Consider the following 20,952-nt stretch of genomic DNA (forward strand, 5'->3'; position numbering starts at 1 on the left):
TGATCTTGACAATAAATGTGTTTTATTTATTTATTTATTTAATGTCCCTTACTGCATGCTTTTCATGCAGTTGTCCGCACCATATGTATTGTGGTCTTTGTCCATACACACTTTCTCCAAAGCCCTGCTTTGGTCTTGTTTGATGTATAAGCTCCTGTATATTAGTAAAAGTTAATCAAATATTTAATTCTTATTTCTTGAAATTTGGTATAGTATTCTTTGTGTGATACAAATCAAAACCAACAGTCAGGTTAGGTAGACTACAATTTACAAAACTGGCAGGGTTGCCATGCAATGGTTGGTGGTTAATGAAACACTTGACACGACTGTAAGCTTGTATCAATTGAACTGCTTAAACTGTAGAACAACAGGACTATATATTCTAGACGCACACATACAATAGATTACACACTACACTGTAAACTGTAGAATTAATATTAAAGACATAGTTCACTATATATTTTGTAGTCTTTGATTATTTATACAACAGACTAGAAATAAATACTATGTATGCGATTATACCTATTCTAGCCATCCATTTTAGTGTTCCTTAAAATTAAGTACATCTTAGTCAAAGGACAACTTATTGTGCCCTTGCCCGTAATGCACTCATAATAATTTTAAGTTGAATGTTTGTCATTCTTTATGTACCAAACACAGTCACGGCCACGGCGCTCATTCCATTTTACTGGTATTAAAACAGATGAAATCCTTCATGATCCCATATCCTTCTTAGTAGCAAATGTAGAAATCCCTTTCTTGTGTCTACAATGTTTTTGTGGAGAATCGTATTTACATTTGGGATGGATTAATTCTTCTCCTCTCTTGAACAAATTTGTTATTGCGAACGTAAGCAATAAGTCTGTAATAAAACAATCTTATATTGGGTTACAAATCCAATCATTAAAAATCATGTTTGTAAAAATTTATGTTCAGAGAAAATATCAGTTTACCATATAAAGCTTATTTTCTGCTGTTTTTCTGCCTGTAGATTCTACATAACCTCACAGTCATTCAATCATATTTAGCACTTATTTTTCAACAATTAAAAACTAAAACAAACAAAGCTTCTCGTTTTGGTTTTGACAGAATCTCGTAAATAAACTGAACTAAATACCAGTCATAATAATGTACTATGTAGGTACTCTGTGAGTCAGCTTTGTCTAATTAAAAATCCGAGTAGGTACAAAATATTATGTTGACAGTTGACAGTTGACACTTGACGCCAAAGACTTGAAAATAAAAGGTACGTGTACATATATTTACATTAGTGCCATCTAGTGGCTCTGGAAGAAAAAGAACATCAAGTCTGTGTTTAACGTGCCATCTAGTGTGTTAAAAGCAAAAGACTAAGAGATATAATCGAACACGTAGTACGTTATTTCCCCACTGGCGCTTTAATTGCGTAAATTCATAGTGCAACTTTTTTTGTATGGAGTGCACCGTCTGTTGTATACGTAGTATATTATTATTAGTCTGTGGTAATACTGATCGAACTATGAAAATTTAATACAAAATCGTATGTCCCTGTTATTTATATATGTATATAGTATAGATAATGTTTAATGTATGTAATTTTACAATTTTCACAATACCAGATAGGTAACAACAAGAAACAAAACCTACTCTACAAGTAAGGTATAGGCAACCTGCAGACTATTCCTACCTACTTAGGCATTGAACCGCCGTAAGTGGTGCTGGATTGGCCACACGCTACGTAGAGACCCGGAACACATACCAAAGCAAGCTTTGGATTGGAACCCCCAGGGAAAAAGGAAACGTTGCCGTCCAAAGCTCACTTGGCGTCGTACTGTTATCGCAGAGACCAAGTCAATTGGAAGATGCTGGAGCGAGATAAAACAAGCTGCCCAAAATCGACACGCATGGCGGAGTACTGTTGACGCCCTTTGCCAGAGCTAGGGGACTTAGGATATTAAGTAAGTAGGCATTGAATAAGATTTTATTCAGGATTTCCAAATTTTTATACTATTAACCAAAAATAAACCCCATAATACCTAAATACCTATGATGATAATAATATACATCAATGTCTTAAAATAAATGTGATAATTTGTATTCATACTGATACCTTTTCCGCTTTAAACAAATGCATGTTAATCACAGTGAGCACCTACAAGTTGTTAGATATTTTAAAAATATGTATAAGTAATAAAATATATTGTTAAGCCACTATTATTAAAATCAATTTTAAGACCGACCGACCTTCCAAGGTGCGCTACTAAAAGCAAACACGTTAACGGCCTGAAAGTAATTATGCAGCAAACAAATTGCACTCTAACTACACCATTGAATTACAGTTAATTATTATTTATGGTAAGTGCACTGTGGAATCGAAACAACACGATATTTGAAACTTGCCTCGCATTAACATACGGCGTGGCGTCAATATCAATATTTACTATCAACTAATATTCATTCACATCATACTTGCGTAAATGCGTAACGTATATTGAAAGCGTAATATACTATGTATGTTAATGTTCGTTAATAGCACGAGTAATCGATTCTTTCATTAAATCCACATCACGTGTGCGCTTTATTAAGATTCTCTCTTTTTCGAAAAATTGTTCATTACTACAAAAACTGATGGATAGGTTTCATGTTTTTCATTTACAAATTTCCCGGTACGAGTTCGCAATAAATAATTATATACGAACTGCAGTATTAAAAAAAAGTTCACTCATGAGGCAGTATCGAGCCCGCTATTTTTTAAACGGCTTGGCCAGCTTTGACAACACCAATTTCTTTTTATTATGATTTTATTAACTTTAATTACAAAATCATCATGATGCAAACATTGCATTTATATTCAAAATGAAATTTAATTTTAATTTAGAATGAAAGTTTAGTATGGCAGCCATAGCAAACACATTGGATAGTAGTTCCTTATAAACGAACTCGAACAAATTTCTTCTAGATTTGTAAAAAAAGTCATAATTATTATTTAATGTCCAATATATTTGTTCACTGGGATAATAAAATATCGGTTAACCCAAAATGAAACACAGAATAACAGGTACAAATTTTTATTAGAAAATTTTAAGTCAGTCAATTGTAAATACATATTAAAAACACAATGGAAGAAAATATAGATATCGTACTTTTCCACAGTGTATAAAAATAAATGCAAGTAATGGCAAATGTTAATTTATCACGACTACCTAATATAATCTGCACTGGCAGGTAACTGTACAACTATATCGATAAGAAACAAAATATATTACAAAATGTTTTGGTGGTTTTAATGTCTAAGTATTATGAAAGTTGTTCGTAGCATGAAGGGCTGGTTAGTTAAATTGGTAGTGATTATCGTTTATATGCAATAACTATGATATGTGTATAATGAATGTACTTTATAAAAAGGACAATGTCCGATAGGGTGCTTTTATATTTTAAATAAAATTAAAGTTCGTTTGACTTTAAATTTCTCGATTAACTTCTTAAAATTAATCGATTAACTTCTTAATCCACTAGAAGTAACAATAAATCAATTCTCAATGCAATTTAGTTAAACATTTAAAATTAATCAAATTACGACATGAAAATATTTTGTGTTAAATTTAATATAATACTTAAAGAACTCAATTTAGTAGTAGTTTGAATAAACCTTTTAGACAGTCAGGCCTAAAACAAACTTTATTGGAAAAGTTATTTTAATAAAAATATTTAAGGTGCAAAAAGTTGTACGTGAATTTTTATTACAAATAGTCTGACTAGGAACAAAATTACAATCATTATCAGGGCTTAATATTCCTTTAACTTTAATTAAATTATTTTACATAAATTTTGACAATATTCAACCTCACGTAGATATGTATTGCTATCGTTGTTATACATATCTATAATCTATGATTTAAAATTTCAATTCGAATCACAACAATCATTATTATTTGAAGAACTTAGTAACAAAGCCGATTGTAAGAGATCTATATAACTAGCACGCAAACATTAAAACAGTATTCTTAAACCAAACGAATATAAAACTATATCAAGGATTAATAGCTTATTAGTTTTGCCGCGTATTAACTCAATCTACATAAAATAACTGAAGGTAAAATATGAAATATTTAGACCATTTTTTTTTATTTCTTGTTTTATTTAAAAAAGTTATCTATTACAATTCACATTCGTTTATCAATAAATGAAACTGCTAGCATTGAAATGATTATTTCTCAAATGTAAGGAAAAAAGGAAATAATAATTATCAAAATAACCAAGTAAGAACAAAATAGACTGTCTGAAAGTTTAGCTTGTTTTGTCGAGTATAGATTATTTAGAGCTGCCAATAAAAAAACAATAACGATCCCTTCCTTTTCACCTTACTTCCTTGATCCTTCCAAAATAATACCTTGTACTATACATTTCGATACATTTTGATATTGCTACACTAAGAGCCAGTTTCACAACTTGCTGATAAAGTTACTACTGATAGACTACTCAACGCACGACGAATACATTATCTGTCATTTAACTGACAGATACGCTAAACAGAACATATCCAGTAGTTATTTAACTGACCTTAAATCTCATGCTGCCTGGCCTAAATAATATAGCACATAAAAATAATACTTTCCAAGAATACAGCAAAACATCACAAACCGTAAACATTCAAACAATATAATATTCATAATATAACATTTACTTGAAATAGGAAGCTCTTAATTGCTCATTAAATCTTAACTAATATTTACATACATATTTACAATATTTTACTAATGAGGCACGAACAGTTTAATAGCACCGTAGAATTAAGCTATTTGTTAAAAACATTTGTGCGCCCGTCATCCATGTTAGAAGATAATATTTTAAGTATTAATACTAGCTTTGAACACGACTTTGTTTATCGTAATTTTGTTTTATCTTTAAGCATGTAGCACGAATAACTCAAATTTTTTAAAAAAATTAAGAAAAAATCGAGTGACCTCAATAATTTTGGTGAATTTTTTAACCATTGTTTTAAGTTTTTAAATATGCGTCAAGATTGTGGTAAGTAGGGTAAAGAAAAGATGCAAGTTTCCTAAATTCTACTAGCTGCACAAAAAATAGAATGCTGCTTGAATGGAATTCGTGTAACTTGATTATTAAGCACAAGTATTTTAAGTATATCAAGAGAGACACCGCTCCGTATATTATCGTCTCTCTTATCTTCTTTGTGAATCGTCTTATTGTTCATCTCCCTTCTCTATTTATTTATATAAAGTTTAAGGCAGAGTTGTTCCTCTATACTTTATATTATGTCGCAGGAAAATTGTTTATATACGACGTCGTCAAATTATAAACACTCCATAATGTGAATTATTATAAAATTTAACTTTTTCCAAACATCTAAAGAGAGAGGGTCGCGAGATATCCTTTTTCTGTATAGTTTTAAAACAATACGAATTCTACCTAATCCACCTCTTGGCTACTTCTTTATCATTTTAAAACTATACGAACCATCCAACTTAACCCATCTATTGACCAAATCCGTGAACGTATGCTCGTCGTGTCAGTTTAGCAGTCGCGTGTGGGCAGCGCGTGCTCAAACATTTATGATGTTTTTTATTTTTGATAATCCAACTTTTTATAGTTTCAAAATACTATGATCTGGTATTTGCTAGTGTTTTCATTGTTATATTATTATCGTCTCGACTAGCTACGTAAGTAAGTAGGCCATCAGTACAGCAGCGATTTCACAATACTATGAACTGATGTTGGTGGTGTTATTTATAATTATTTATTATTTATTTATTTATTTTTGGTAATTGGTTATTTATTTATGTTTGGTTATTGTTGTATTAAGCTTCCGTGTGATATACTATATCAGTAGAGCAACGGCGGGGTGCTCGTGCGGCGTGCTCCAGCTCAGGCTCGCACGCATCCGTGGAAGTGGGCGTGGGTAGCGGCGCGTACTCAATCATTTACGATTTTTTATTTATTAGATGTGTCATACTGTCGATATTTGGTTGCATTGTCTGTCCGTTTATCAGCTGCGCGGGCGAGCGCGCACTTATTATTTTTTTATTTTTTATTTAACGCATGTGTTTGTTGTCCATATAGTTATTGCGTCAGTATAGCAGCGGCGCGGGTGAAGGCGGGGGCGCACGTGCAGCATGCTCGGGCTCCGATTCACACGCGTCCGTAGAAGCGGGTGTGGGCGGCGGCGGGCGGTTGCTCGCGCGGTAGTGCCGGTACGGGCGGCGCCGCGCACTGCTCGCCGTGGCGGGACTCGGCGGCGGGTTGGCCGTGGGCCGCGGGTAGCGCCCGCACAGGCTGTCTGACGCGGAGAGAGAGTTTGTGTTCGTCGCTCTGGAACGGGAGATATTGTTTCTAGTGACATATTTTATTTGAAAATCATCGATATTAGGTATAAATTATAAAAAAGACGTGTGGCACTCGGGGACTGCCGCGGTAAAGCTATTGAGTAGCATGCCTTCAAGCCACACCTCCGCGCCCGTCGGAGTGGGGAGCGTGAGGTTTTTCGTTACGCGATTTCTGGATTCGGTCCGCGCGCTCAAGACCCGCGATAGAAGCTATGCAATAGCTTAAAAAATTGTTTCAAAATTGTGCAAAATAATGTCATAAAATAAAGCATGCTATAATTGTGCAAACATTCGCAAGAATATGCAAACCCTCAAATTTACGACATTTGAAGTCAATCAATAATTTTTATGAATGTTTAGTATTTAAGAAATTAATTTTATTCTACTACTGCCACAATTTTTTAGTAATTTAAATTAGACTTTAGAATTATATCTTTCAATAATTGTATAAGTGCAGTTAACAGTGTAGTACTCACTGTGACGGCGGCGGGGAAGGCGGCGCGAGCGGCGTCATCGGATCCAACGGATCTATCCTCGGCATATTATAATCGGGTGGTGGTTTCATCACTAGCGGGCGGGCTGGCGGGCGGCGGGCCGGTTGCGCTCTACAGCGACGTAGTGCCGCACATGCACCCACTAACACTGCACATGCGCCTGCCGCTGCACACCACACTGCTACGGCGGGCCAGGAACGGGAGCCGCCGGTTACCATCTGTGAATAATATTAGTAATTCGTTCACAACTCGAGATAACCTCTGACAATTTTTTGACGTGACAACGTCTTATAATTCGATAGAGCCGGCTGCACGCACGAAAAAACATGACTTGAAGTGCAAGCGAGAGCGCGGAACGAGCGACAAAGAAGCACAATCGGCCTTAAGACGTTGTCACGTTCAACTATCGTCAGTAAACCGACTTTACAGACAACCAATTTTTTTTTTGTATATGTATATGCTGTGAACCATACGTATCATTGAATATTCTTCACAATTTAAAATAGTTGTACATTTTTTTCGTATATGCTTTTCTACATAAAATAAAGGGAGAGAAAGAGGAAGGAACGAATGATTTATTGCATCTTCAATCGATACACGTCAATTATAAACATCAGCAATACATTTTTATTAAAATTAAAAACAAAAACAGAAAATGTGGAATTGGGATATATGTATTTAATAAATGTACATATAATATGTATTTAATAATGTGTATTTGTATTATAACAATATGAGTAAAAATTGAAATAATAATGACCCGGGTATACTTACAGAATCTTTCTGTACGTATCCACAGGCGGAGGGCGTTTCATCAGATCCATCTTCACAGTGTTGATGTCCGTCGCACAGCAAACGGGGAGCGAGGCATAGCCGATCGTCACATCTATAACAATTGCATCAATTAGTGTTTAGTTAAAAATTAAACATCCAGTATGTCACTAATTTGTACGATTGTGTATCTATGTATTGTACACTAAAGTGTTTTTTTTTATATTTAATCTATAGTAATATTATAAACCTCAAGAGTTTGTTTGTTTGTTTGAACGCGCTAGTCTCAGGAACTACTGGTCCGATTTGAAAAATTCTTTCAGTGTTAGATAGCCCATTCATCGAGGATGGCTATAGGCTATATATCATCACGCTGAGACCAACGGGAGCGGAGCCACGCGGGTGAAACCGCGGAGCGCAACTAGTATTCAATAAAATATATTTTACTACATAGTTATTTCAAATCGCAACTCTACGTGCATACAATTTTTAACACATCTCAACTATTGACTTGACCATTTATATGGACCACTATATTTCCGCCCGCGGCTTCGCCCGCGTTTTCAAAGGAAAACCCGCATAGTTCCCGTTCCCGTGGGATTTCCGGGATAAAACCTATCCTATGTGTTAATCCAAGTTACCCTCTACAGGGTGTCCCACTGTTGGTATACTAAGCTCAAAGGAGGTTATAGTTTTGCATACGCTGAGTACGTAAAAAATAATTAAAAAAATCCAGACGCATTTTTTTTCAAATAGATGAATTCTTAAAACTCTATGTGTACACCCAAAACAAGCAACCTGCCCAACCTTGCCACCAGCACGTGAGCTATCGTTTAAGATTATGTTTTCATAGACAAAATTCTCATATTAGAGAAGCATATATGCCGGCTGCGCGAAGCTAGAGAAGAAAACATGGATTTTCAGGAAAAATTTAGCAAAAAATTTTGGACCCAATTTTTTTTTAAGTATTTTTTACGTGATCAGTGTATGCAAAACTACAAGTTCCTTCGCGCTTAGTATACCAATAGTGGGACACCCTGTATATGTGTGCTAAATTTCATTGTAATCGGTTCAGTAGTTTTTACGTGAAAGAGTAATAAACATCCATCCATCCATACTTACAAACTTTCGCCTTTATAATAGTATTAAGATAGACTATCAAATCCCCACTCACCGAAAAGCATCAGGCAGCGGCTTGGCATGACAGAACGCGCCAGTATTGCAGGCGCCGAGCGCGGGCGCGCACGCCCCGTCGGCGCAGCGCAGCCCGCCGCCGCACGCGTCGCACGACCGCTCGTCCGACCCGTCCGGACAGTCGGTCTGACCGTCGCATCTACGGACACACGTGTAATTAATATTTGGCTTAACTCAACTTTTTAGAAAACAAAGACGTGAACTGTATGTATATCGCGAAATAAATACGCAAATTTAACTTTTAAAAAATAAATTATGACGTGAATTGAAAGTTACTGATAAATGGAATAAATAAGTAAATGGAAATTTAGTTTAAACAGTGATGTAGGTAAATGTTCTGATTCAACAATATTGTTTACAAGCTGCTCCGCGCGGTTTCACCCCCGTGGCTCCACCCCTGATGGTCGTAGCGTGATGATATATAGCCTATAACCTTCCTCGATAAATGGGCTATCTAACAGCGAAAGAATTTTTCAAATCGGACCAGTAGTTCCCGAGATTAGCGCGTTCAAACAAACAAACAAACAAACAAACTCTTCAGCTTTATAATATTAGTATAGATGTTGTTCATAAATTTAATAAATAACACAGTGAATGTATCTCATTTTAAATTATTTATGTTAATTTCAAGTTGTGAACCAAATAAATAAATAAAAACCATTCGCACAAACACTTATCATGTGTAGCATTATGGGCTGATTTTTCAATCCTTGGCTAAAACTTATTCGTCGAATAATGTATAAAACTACCATTTTAAAAACGTATTCTAATTGCCCGTATTTGACAGTTTACGTGACATTTTAATATTATCGTGTAATACTTTATTGGACGGATAAGTTTTATCCAAGCATTGAAAAATCGGCCCTAAATTATAAATATTGTTATCTAAGACAATTATGAATATTGTAAACTTAGACTAGTCTATATCGATATTGCACTAACTTCCAATGCATCGGTATGCAGTGCGCATGCGCGTCCTGCTGTGCGTCGCTGTCCGCGGCGCACAGCAGGTGTCCGGGCGCGCACGGCAGCGCGGCGGGCGCGCGCGCGCACCGCAGCCCGCACCCGCACGCGCCGCCCGCACCGCACGCGCCCGGCGCCGCACCGCACGTGCCACCGCCGAAGCATGGGTGCTCGCGGGACACCTAAACACAAAAAAATAACATAATCATTAAAACAGATATGTGGCATGAAAAGACACAGGCTACTTGGCATAATTATATCTTTTATGCAAAAAAAAACCGTAATATAACTAATAAGGAATGTCAATATTATGTACGTGGAACAGGTGACACATGCAATGCACGCGAGCGCAACAGTAGACGCAAAGTTAGTTTTATATGATACTATCTCCATCGCCCAGGTAGACTACACTTCATAAGGCGCTCACACACTACACGCTCACCCGCAGCACGGCGAGCGCGGCCAGCAGGCGCGCGAGGTGCTGCACGGGCGCGGCGGGCGCGTCGCGGCGGTGCAGCGGCAGCCGCATCGGAGCCCGCTCGCCGCCGCCCAGGTACAGCGCGCCGCTGTACGTGCCAGCGAGCCCACCCCCTCCCACACTACACTACACGCTCACCCGCAGCACGGCGAGCGCGGCCAGCAGGCGCGCGAGGTGCTGCACGGGCGCGGCGGGCGCGTCGCGGCGGTGCAGCGGCAGCCGCATCGGAGCCCGCTCGCCGCCGCCCAGGTACAGCGCGCCGCTGTACGTGCCAGCGAGCCCACCCCCTCCCACACTACACTACACGCTCACCCGCAGCACGGCGAGCGCGGCCAGCAGGCGCGCGAGGTGCTGCACGGGCGCGGCGGGCGCGTCGCGGCGGTGCAGCGGCAGCCGCATCGGAGCCCGCTCGCCGCCGCCCAGGTACAGCGCGCCGCTGTATGCCGCCAGCGAGCCCACCCAGCCACCTTGCCATACTATGCGCCTGGAAATATGCATTTCACAATATAAAAATTTTCCTTTTCATTAAAACTTTTACTTATAATAGTTAGCCAAAAACCAAAACCAGAAAGATAAATCCGCAAATATCATAATACGAAAAAGAGCGTGTGCACACGTGTCAGAAGTGAAACTTTTTTGTGACGGTATTGCCATGACGCGACCTTGAAATTTTACTCTCAACGCGCCTAAAGAAGTTTTACTTCAAAAATTGAAGCCAAGATAAATCCGGAAAACAAAACCAGAAGATAAATCCGCAAAAATCCATATCCAACAAACTATCACTTCACTTTACACCCCTAATTTCCTGTCCAAACACGAACCTGTTACTCGTATCAAGATCCACCGCATGTATCTGTCGCGCCACCGCCCAGTACACCGTGCCCGTGGTCTGGTCGAGCGTGAGCGCCGTCACGTTGGTGACGCGCGCGAGCTCTATTTGCGCGGTGCCGTCCACGCTCGACCGCATTATTGCGCCTAGTCCTGCGTCGCTCCATACTAGTAACCTGCGAAATATTATTAAGTTTTAACGAGAAAAATTCCAAACGTTCAAAACTTTTATTATTTAAAATTATATTATATTCATTTAAATACAATAAAAAGGATTGCATTGAATTTACATAATATACATACACTGGAAAAACAATGGAACATTGGAAAGGAATGTTAAGAAAAAGATTGCATTATGACCTTGCATTCAGTTTTTTTTTTTATGATCGAATCAAACAAACCTCTTTGTCTGATGAAAGGCCAAATGCCTCGGCATCATTTTCTCTCCTCTCACTATAGTACCCGTAGTAGCATTATTCTCTATCGAAGTCGCATTAATTGAATCCGTGTCTAAACAGGTCCAATACAGTGCTCTTCCTAGAACATCTAAAACCATGTGGAATGGTCTAGAAAGGCCAGAAATGACGACAGAAGAGTCAGTGATGGCGGATGTAGTCGAATACGAGATGGGCACGCGGCGTATTGAGTGGCTTTCGTCGTCCATCCAATATAAATACCTAAAAATTTATAAATCATTATAATTTTCGTAATTTCACAAAACAAAAACAATTCAACTTCTAAAACTAGCTAAACTTTAATGTTACCAAACTCATATCTTTTCATTAGAAGAAACAATCATAGAACGAAAAATATCTGTGAAATTCTTATCTGTGAACTTTATATTACCTGTCGACAGGATCATACTCAATCGCTTTGACACTCTTAAGGCCAGTAAGAGGTATAAAGGCATCGTTACACTCGCCGTTCGCGACTAATATTCGACCAACTGCATTCTTCTGAGCGAATAAAAGAAACTCTTCTGGTTCTGCAAAATAATCGGTTTTTAATTAATACAATAGATAATAGATAGAAAACTTTTAAACCATTGTTCCAAAAACGTCGGTAAGTCATCAATTATTCATAATGTTTTTTTTATGTTTAAATATTTAAAAACTAAATTTATGAAATACAACTAACCAGAACACGAAATATTATCCCTATTAAGTCGATAATGCGCAGGGCAGGCACATCTATAGTCATTGTTGGGTAGCGGCAAGCACAAATGCGAACAACCCCCATTATCCACCCCGCACTGGTTTGGGAGAGAATCCCGAGCTCTATGGTACACTTTGAGGTCTGATATGTAGTCCAGTTGTGTGTGAATCGGTTTGCGATTCGAACCATCTGCTTTCTTCGCAACTTCTATGAGGCCTAAACAAGAAATTATTTATTTGTTAATATGACACAGACACACAGTACATTTAAATGAAATTATAATGAAGTTTAAAATTTTTATGATATGCACATTTACACAAGTTCAAAAAAAGATACACATGCAAAAACGTGAATTAATATAACCTTCTTATTTATTATAAAAAAATGTAATTAACATAACATAAAAGAATTATAGCATGTTGTTACATTCTTTATTAATATTAATTAAGTGTGTTACCGATAAACTTACCAGTATTCCAATCACCCCAGAACACTCTATCGCTGTACAAGGCAAGTGCATAAGGCATAGATATATTATCAGCCAGCACTTTCCTCCCAGTACCATTTAAGAACGCGTATTCTATGGTCGGTGGGTCTAGCGCCGCCCAGTAGATGGCGCGCTTTTCAATGTCTATGGCTAGAGCGTGCACGCGGCCTACTTGCTCTATGAGCACGGTAGGGGAAGAACCGTCCATAGACGCTCGTTTTATTGTTTTCGAACCGAGCTCTGACCAGTACATATAACTGAAATTAAATTTAATCCATATTAATTTTAACAATTTGTCAAGATATAGTTGCAACATTATAACGTATAGACATTCCAGTCCACACTAAATGTCCATAAAAATATGTTAGAGAAATCTGGAAAAAATGACACAGAAAAATAACTATTATACAATATGCACTCACCCTTTTCTTGGATCCAACACAATACTTTTCGGTTTCTTTAGACCTTGCCAAATGAGAGTACGCCTGCTGGAACCATCTAGTCTCGAAACTTCTATCCTCTGTGCAGCTGTGTCTGTCCAGTATATATTTTGTCCTGACCAATCAATAGCTAGGCCTGAACAGAAAATAATAAATTTCAACTGTTAATAAGCTTTACTATATTTTTATATAATTTTTTTAACTACCTTTATTACACTCTGTTTATATTGCACAAAGAACTATAAGATTAATTTATATTTTGGTTAGTAATAGCGCAAAATGTAGAAGAGCTGATTTCTAAAAATACAACCTTTATGTTATGTAGTTTAAGAGCACACTTAAAAAATATTTAATAGTTTTGCACACAAATAATAAAACAACATTTTAAAACTGACCTTCAACTAAGCCCATCCATTCTAAAATCTTCTCCATATTAGATCCGTTTATGGAACAGCGATTGATCGTCTTTGTCTTACTGTCAGACCAGTACAGCTTAGATCCAGAGACATGGACTGCTAATGCACTATAAAATAATATTACGAGGTTTTATACATCACAAATAAACTTTACACGCGCGGTACAGCGGTTACGGTAGACCGTACGGTAGACGGTTTCTAAAAAGAATACAAACCTGACTTCCTTCAGCTCTTTAATGGGTAACACTGCATCATTATTCTCATTCTCAACACTTATCAGCCCGATAATATTTTTCCGACTGTATACAAGGAAAGCTTCGGGTTCAATACAATTTTTTCTGTCACTGCCTAGTTCAAGACCTGAAATATGTATTGTGTTTAGTAAAAGGAATAAAAAAAATAATAAGAATAAACAAAATATTACAATATTTTTTCAAATTTATTTATTCATTTTTAGAACGGAGAAGAAGCATTTAAATTGAAATTAATTGCACCAATTGAGCTACTAACAAATATTTAATTAAAACACTCACCCAAAGGACAGCTACACACATAATCCTGTGGCCTGTTAAAGCAGAAATTTGAGCATCCGCCATTATTGTCCGCACATTTATTCCACCCCAGTGGGTCACCTAATCGGAAAGCTTTCACGCCCATCATGTTAGCCATTTGCTCTACCACAGGTTGACGTTCGGATCCTGTGAAAAAAAAAATATATATATTTTGTCAGGCTTTTTCATGTCTCACATTTTTATTTTTAATTAGTAATTAGTAAGGACTATTTAAGTGTTTGCATATTTAATTTTATAACTGATTTTTATTTACTTTACCTGTGTCCTTATTAATCCGGTCCATTGTACGTCTTTGCATATCAGTCCAATATAGATGTTGTCCAAGCAGCGTCAGTCCAAAAATGTGTAAAATATCACTATTATGCAGTTCCCGTCTGTCAGTGCCGTCCATGTTACACACCTAAGAATCGTCCAAAAGTGTTAATAACAATTATTATATTTCTATCAGAAAGTTTTTTCTGGCTTTTTTTTTTCATGTGCCCCTTACATTTCGTTAAAAATGGAGTTATAAATAGCATCCGTTGCACTCAACAAATTCGATCGGCTTACTATACATATTATAACACATGAAATTCTAACAGTACTCACCTCAATCTTATGTGTCCTTGCATCACCCCAGTATAGTTTATTGTTCTTTGTATCGAGTGCTATCCCATTGGGCCAGGTTAATTTCTCCGATATAAGAAGCACTCTGCCTGTGCCGTCTAAGTTGGCTCTCTCAATTTTAGGTTTCTTTTCGTTCCAGTCAGACCAAAACATCCAGCCGGCGGTCGGATGTAGTGCAATAGCCCGCGGATTGTAAAGTTCGTCATGAATTATCACCTAAGAAGAAAATAAATAAAATCATGTGTAGTTCGATGTACTAGACAAAATACAATTCAATAAGATACATAAGAAGATGTTATCTAGTAAAACTACACATATCTGTATAAACATTTGTATTTAATTCACATTTTTAACAAACAATGCAATATAACATGATAAAAAACTATTTTTATGAATATGATTATTTTATACCTCTTTTATCCAACTTTAAAATTTTTAATGAATAAATATTATAAATATCAATATAAAAAGTTTCCAAAAAAGAAATTAATATACCTTTTTTGCACTACCATCAAGTCTCGCTACAGTAATGGTATCAGAAACAGGATCAGTCCAATAAATGTTTCTTGCTAAAGGGTCGATTGCAATGCTATCCGGCACTCCACTGCTGTGTATCACTACAGATTGCTCACTACCATCCAAACGGGCTCTTGATATTGTTTTTGACTAGAAAATTGAAAAAATATTAATACAAAAATTATCTCTACATAGTTTTACAATTGAACAAGATATTCACAAATTTAAGTAAAGTTCTTATACTGAATAAGAAAAAGAAAAGTCTTTAATATTCAAATGTATGAAAAATAACATTTGAAATTATCATCAATAATTAATTGTATATACGAAACTTCCTTACCAAACTATCAGTCCAATAAATATATTCTGTTTTTGGATCAAAATCAACAGTGATAGCTCTTTTGAGATCTTTCAAAGGCATTGTGTATGGGGTAAAATCAGGAGAGTCTAGTGATATTTTGGAAATAATGGATCTTTGTGCTACAATTAACATGGATTGAGGTCCATTGTAGCATGTTGTATTGCTTCCATCTTTGAGTTTTACTCCAGTAGGACATGCACAAACATAACCTGCAACAACACGATTGATTGATTGATTGATTGATTGATTGATTGATTGATTGATTGATTGATTGATTGATTGATTGATTGATTGATTGATTGATTGATTGATTGATTGATTGATTGATTGATTGATTGATTGATTGATTGATTCATTGATTCATTTTACCACCATCAATAGCAAGGTTAGTAAGATCGTTGATGTAAATTAGAAACAGAGTCGGGCCAAGGACACTACCCTGGGGTAAACCAAAAGTAATGTCCATGTCCCAACTCACTTGATTATCAATTTTAACTCTTTGGGTGCGGTTTAATAAATAATCCGTTAGCAATTTGAGAGGTGTTCCCCGAATGCCTACACTCTCTAATTTGTGAACAAGAGTGGGAAAAGAGACTGTGTCGAAGGTCTTTTTTAGGTCCAGAAAGACAGTTAACCTTGAGATGGTCTATATGATTGAAGATCAGATGTGAGAGCCAAAACTGCATCCTCAGTGGATAACCCATGGGCCATGTCTAAATCCGTACTGTGAATTCGAGATTATACATTCTATCTATTATTTAAAAGTCTCTCAATAACTTTAGATATAGCAGGTAAAACTGTCACATTATTACATTATATTATTCATGAAAATTAAAAACAACATTAAAAATAAGTGTTTCTGGTTCATTTTAAATTAATCACAAACTATAGGAAGGTTTAAGCTATAATTCACCCTGCTCATCACATGCAGGTATGTAGGTGTAAAATATTGTTAAATATTTCGTTCTTATCATGAATAACAACTATGTGATCATTAAACTACAATATTCAAATAAAACTTTCATACCTGGTGGGTTAGGTGCTAAGAGGCACAAATGTGAACATCCCTGGTTATTAACTTTGCAGGGATAGTCATCACTGGGCACAATTTGCCTGCCCTCATCATATACTTTGATATCAACAGGCACCGAGTCTGTTTTGACCAATTCCTTTATAGGTCCGCTTGTACTTATATCCCATGTGTATATGGCCCTGTATTAAAAAGTATTTTTCATGTATACAAATGAACAGTTTTTCACATTGTGTCAGAACTCTCAATACAGTATAAAGTGATTGACTCATTATTTCATTACATTAAAATGTTTACTAGGTAACAGGAACTATTTTTAAACATTTTATATTTAAAATATTGATGTTTTGAATTACTAAATTTCTGATTAAACGTTTATTATTACAGTTCAATTATATAATATGTATAGTCATACTAAAAACATACCATGTTTTCCAGTCAGTCCAATAAAGTTTTTCATTAAATAAAGTCAATGCATATGGGTAATTTAGACCGGTTTTCACTATCCTCTTCCTTTTACTTCCTTCAAAGTCAATAACATCAACAAATTGCAGCTTAGAGTCCACCCAGTATATTAAATTATTGTTATAGTCTATGGTTATACCATTTGGCCAGAATATATTATCTTTAACAATAACTTTACGAGAGGCAGGATCACCGTTCATCCCTGCCCTTTCTATTTTGGGTATCTCACCCCAATCTGTCCAGAACATTAATCTGAAATATTAAACATTAAATAGAATTTACCTAATTTAAATTATACATATAATAATTGGAGAGGTCAAGAATTATAATACTTTAGTTCTCTTAGGATGAATGGACAACAATGTAATGGAAAAATTGTGAAATTGCCACAGATAATAAATTAAAGGACTAATACTGTAAATATATTAAGTTTAAGGAATTAAATTGAAAATAAAATCTGCAAAGTATAATGATTATTAGACATCGGATTATATGCATTTGCATGTTTGCATATGCAAATGCATATAACTCTCTAATTACGCCGTTAGTGCATATTTTAGCCTTTTTCCCCAATCGTGCATAAAATTACAAAATGGGCTCCATTTTAAGTAAATTTTGAGCCATTGAAAATAGGTCTAGATTATTCTTTTGGAGCTAAAAACTTAAAACACGGGTTGAATTCCAAAACAGGCCAAGATTTACCCCGAAAAGGTACATTGGGCTCGTTGGTGACAAACATCACAAATTTGCGCTCGAAAATTTGCTAAAAATGCTTAATTGTATATTGCCACAAAAACTATACTTAATTTTAAGAAAACTTCACTGTTTTTGTACAATCTTTGATTGAAATATATAAAAATAATAAAGGTTTTTTGATTTTGTATTGTGCATATTTTAGGCATATCAGTCGTTTTTAGTGCATATTTCGGCCTTTTTTAGTGCATATTTGCATGCATTATTTTGGCATTTTGTTAGTGCATATAATCCGATGTCTAATGATTATTAATGATATAATATGTATTTAAACTTACCCAGCTTTAGGAACTACAGCAATAGCTACTGCCAAGTCCACCTCTGACCAAAACAATACCTTTCTATACTTGTCATCAATACTTATTACTTCTATTCTATTAGTTTCTCCGTCAGTCCAATATAACTTATTTGTATACCAATCTATTGCAATACCCGTGGGGGTGATTAAACCCTCTGACACTATACGCTTCTGCAAATATATTAAGAAATAGAATAGAAGATAAAAATACATAGTTTTTCAAGAATAAAAACAAACACTACAACCATAGAAAATGTATCAACTAATACAGATACAGAACATAAAATAACTAAGACTACAAGTTATGTTGTCATTAAAATTGTTGTAATAATCGTTACCTTTTCTCCAGCGTAATAAGTCTCGTTGTATTGCATACATTGTATCAATTCCGCAGTCTGATCTGACCAACATATGAGGTCTTTTCTATGCAAGAAATCAACAGCTGATCCCTGCTCTAAACCTTTTATGATAGGATTGGCTTTGCTCAATCTAGACACATTTCCCACTCTTATATCAGCAGCGGTTGAATATAATAATACAGGATTAGTTGCAGAAGAGTAGTATCCTAGTAAAAAAAATTATCATAAATGTCACTTATATGAAGGTACAAGGTCTAAAGACGAAAATAAGGATGCACATACCTTTTAACTGCAAAAACATCAATAAAGTGAAGACATGTATAAAATTTTGTATTATTTTGTCAGCTTGAACAATTCTTCGGCGTTTTGTCATAATGAAAACCAAACACGTCGCGTTACAGTATTCTTCATGAGCTTAATCTATCATAGAAACTAAGGCACTAACGGAAAGTGATAAATTGTTAAAACGATCATTTGTATGGTAAGTTATTTAATTTATTAGTTTTTAGTAAACAAACAATTTTATTAAAAATTTCAATGCACTCGAATGAATTGAAAGATCAACAAAGAGAAGCTATGAATTACAGAGGAAAGCCACAGCATATAACACTTGGTACAGATTATAAAATATGACGAACCAAGAGAGTGAAACCACAAACAATAATTTATTCTTTATGTAGGTATTTAATTTGTATGCTACACGCTGTGGCTACACGTCATCGTTAATTTTTTCAAATGTCGGATTCTGGCGGGAATTTGAAAAAGCGCGGTTCATAGTTTTGAAATTTAAATTAAATTAAATACAATTTCTAAATAAATAAGTGTAAATAAGTTAAAAATTAGAACATTAATATAGCGTATTCATAAAAAATGGATGGAAATGAGGGGGGCGGCGATAACCCGCCCAAATCTAAGAAGAGACCACGACATCCAGAAGATCGAGATGTTTCGGGTACTGGCGGCGGTGGTGAGAGTGACTCCTCTTTTCTACCTTTCCGTAAACCAAATTATAAAAGACTCTATCCGGACAGTAACATAAACATGCAATTCAAAGTATTTGTGGAAAGTAAAAACAAAGAAGAAAGAATAGGAAATAAAAGTCCAGTCTATTTAAATCATATATTTAGTAATATTAAAGGTGTGACGGCACTGAGGCGTATTAGCGCGAATAAAATAGTTGTGATCTTCAACCAGCACAATACAGCTAATAATTTTCTCAACCACGGCAACTTCCTGGAAAAATACAACATAAAAGCATACATTCCAGCAGCACAAATAGAAAAGACTGGTATAATCAGATTTGTACCAACTAATCTATCAAATAAAGAATTGTTTACAAAGTTAACCTCAGTATATGAAATAATTGCAGTTAGGCGTTTTATGAAAAAAGTAGGACATGAGTTAGTAGGAACACAAACTGTCAGTATCACATTTCTGACAAATTCCTTACCGGAGAACGTACAATATGATTTATTCTCATATAGAGTTTTTGATTATATTCCTCCTCTTCAACAATGTTACAAATGTTTTAAATTTAATCATTCTGCTAATATATGTAATGGCAAACAGCGGTGTTCAATCTGTTCAGGTGATCACTCATATAAAGAATGCAATAGACCAGATGAGATTTGCTGTGTGAATTGCAGTGGACCTCATTTGGCTATTTCTAAAGTATGTCCCATTAAAATGAATAAAATATTAGAGAAGAAAAATAAAATTACCTATGCTAGTGTTGCTAAGACAAAAGAAAGTACTGACTTCCCTTCTCTGCCATCACGTGGCATCCCTGTAAATAAAAATGTAAATATTGTACAAAAACCTGTAAATAAGTCTGTAAATATTAAACCTGTATTAAAGAATGTAAATATTCACGATATAAAATCACAAATCATTGGAAACAGTGATGTACTTATGGCCCTGGTACACACACTGGTCCAAATAGGCAATAAAAGTGATAACGAACCAATTACTTCTTCATTAATTAAAGATGTCCTCATTAAAAATTTGTCAACATAATGGATACACAAACTCATAGAACTCCCTCTTTACGTATTGCGCAATTCAATGTCCAAGGTGCAAATCACAAAAAACCTCTTCTTACAAAATTTTTAAATGAAAAAGATATTGATATATGTTTATTAAATGAGACATGGTTGAAAGATCATCAATCATTTCATATTCCTAATTACAATTTTTACAACAGAAATTCTAAAAATGCTCGTAATGGTGTGGGAATATTAGTTAAGGAACATTTGAAATACAACGTTTTAAATACCTCTTTTTATGAAGATATACAAAATATAGCAATAAGTTTATATACAGAAAATACTACACTATCTATTCTTTGTGTGTATTGCCCTCCCTCAAGCGGACATATAAGAATGAATAGATTGCGCAATATTATAAGAGATTTACCAAAACCTCTTTTTGTGAGTGGTGATTT

General features: G+C 35.5%; 2 protein-coding genes across 2 annotated transcripts; one reads left to right on the forward strand and one right to left on the reverse strand.

Moving 5' to 3' along the window:
* Positions 1-3,471: 3,471 nt before the first annotated feature.
* On the reverse strand, positions 3,472-19,069 carry arr (low-density lipoprotein receptor-related protein 6). Its single transcript, XM_090109981.1, has 24 exons — positions 18,792-19,069; positions 18,489-18,715; positions 18,131-18,321; positions 17,061-17,351; positions 16,632-16,816; positions 15,584-15,813; positions 15,223-15,393; positions 14,710-14,943; positions 14,380-14,521; positions 14,083-14,247; positions 13,765-13,909; positions 13,529-13,656; positions 13,116-13,269; positions 12,676-12,950; positions 12,189-12,422; positions 11,898-12,036; positions 11,453-11,728; positions 11,045-11,227; positions 10,536-10,707; positions 9,725-9,927; positions 8,763-8,921; positions 7,592-7,703; positions 6,800-7,035; positions 3,472-6,309 (listed from the first exon to the last, which is right to left on the reverse strand). Exons 1-24 carry the CDS (start codon positions 18,880-18,882, stop codon positions 6,069-6,071), a joined length of 4,584 nt encoding a protein of 1,527 aa, XP_089966107.1. The 5' UTR covers positions 18,883-19,069; the 3' UTR covers positions 3,472-6,068.
* A 187-nt stretch (positions 19,070-19,256) lies between these two features.
* On the forward strand, positions 19,257-20,525 carry LOC149902140 (uncharacterized). Its single transcript, XM_090109867.1, has one exon. It carries the CDS (start codon positions 19,380-19,382, stop codon positions 20,523-20,525), a length of 1,146 nt encoding a protein of 381 aa, XP_089965993.1. The 5' UTR covers positions 19,257-19,379.
* Positions 20,526-20,952: the final 427 nt, after the last annotated feature.

This window comes from Colias eurytheme, chromosome 15 (genome assembly GCF_061535395.1).
Source record: "Colias eurytheme isolate Ceu_HAF_F1 chromosome 15, ilColEury1 Martin Lab GWU primary, whole genome shotgun sequence".
Taxonomy (NCBI): Eukaryota; Metazoa; Arthropoda; class Insecta; order Lepidoptera; family Pieridae; genus Colias; species Colias eurytheme.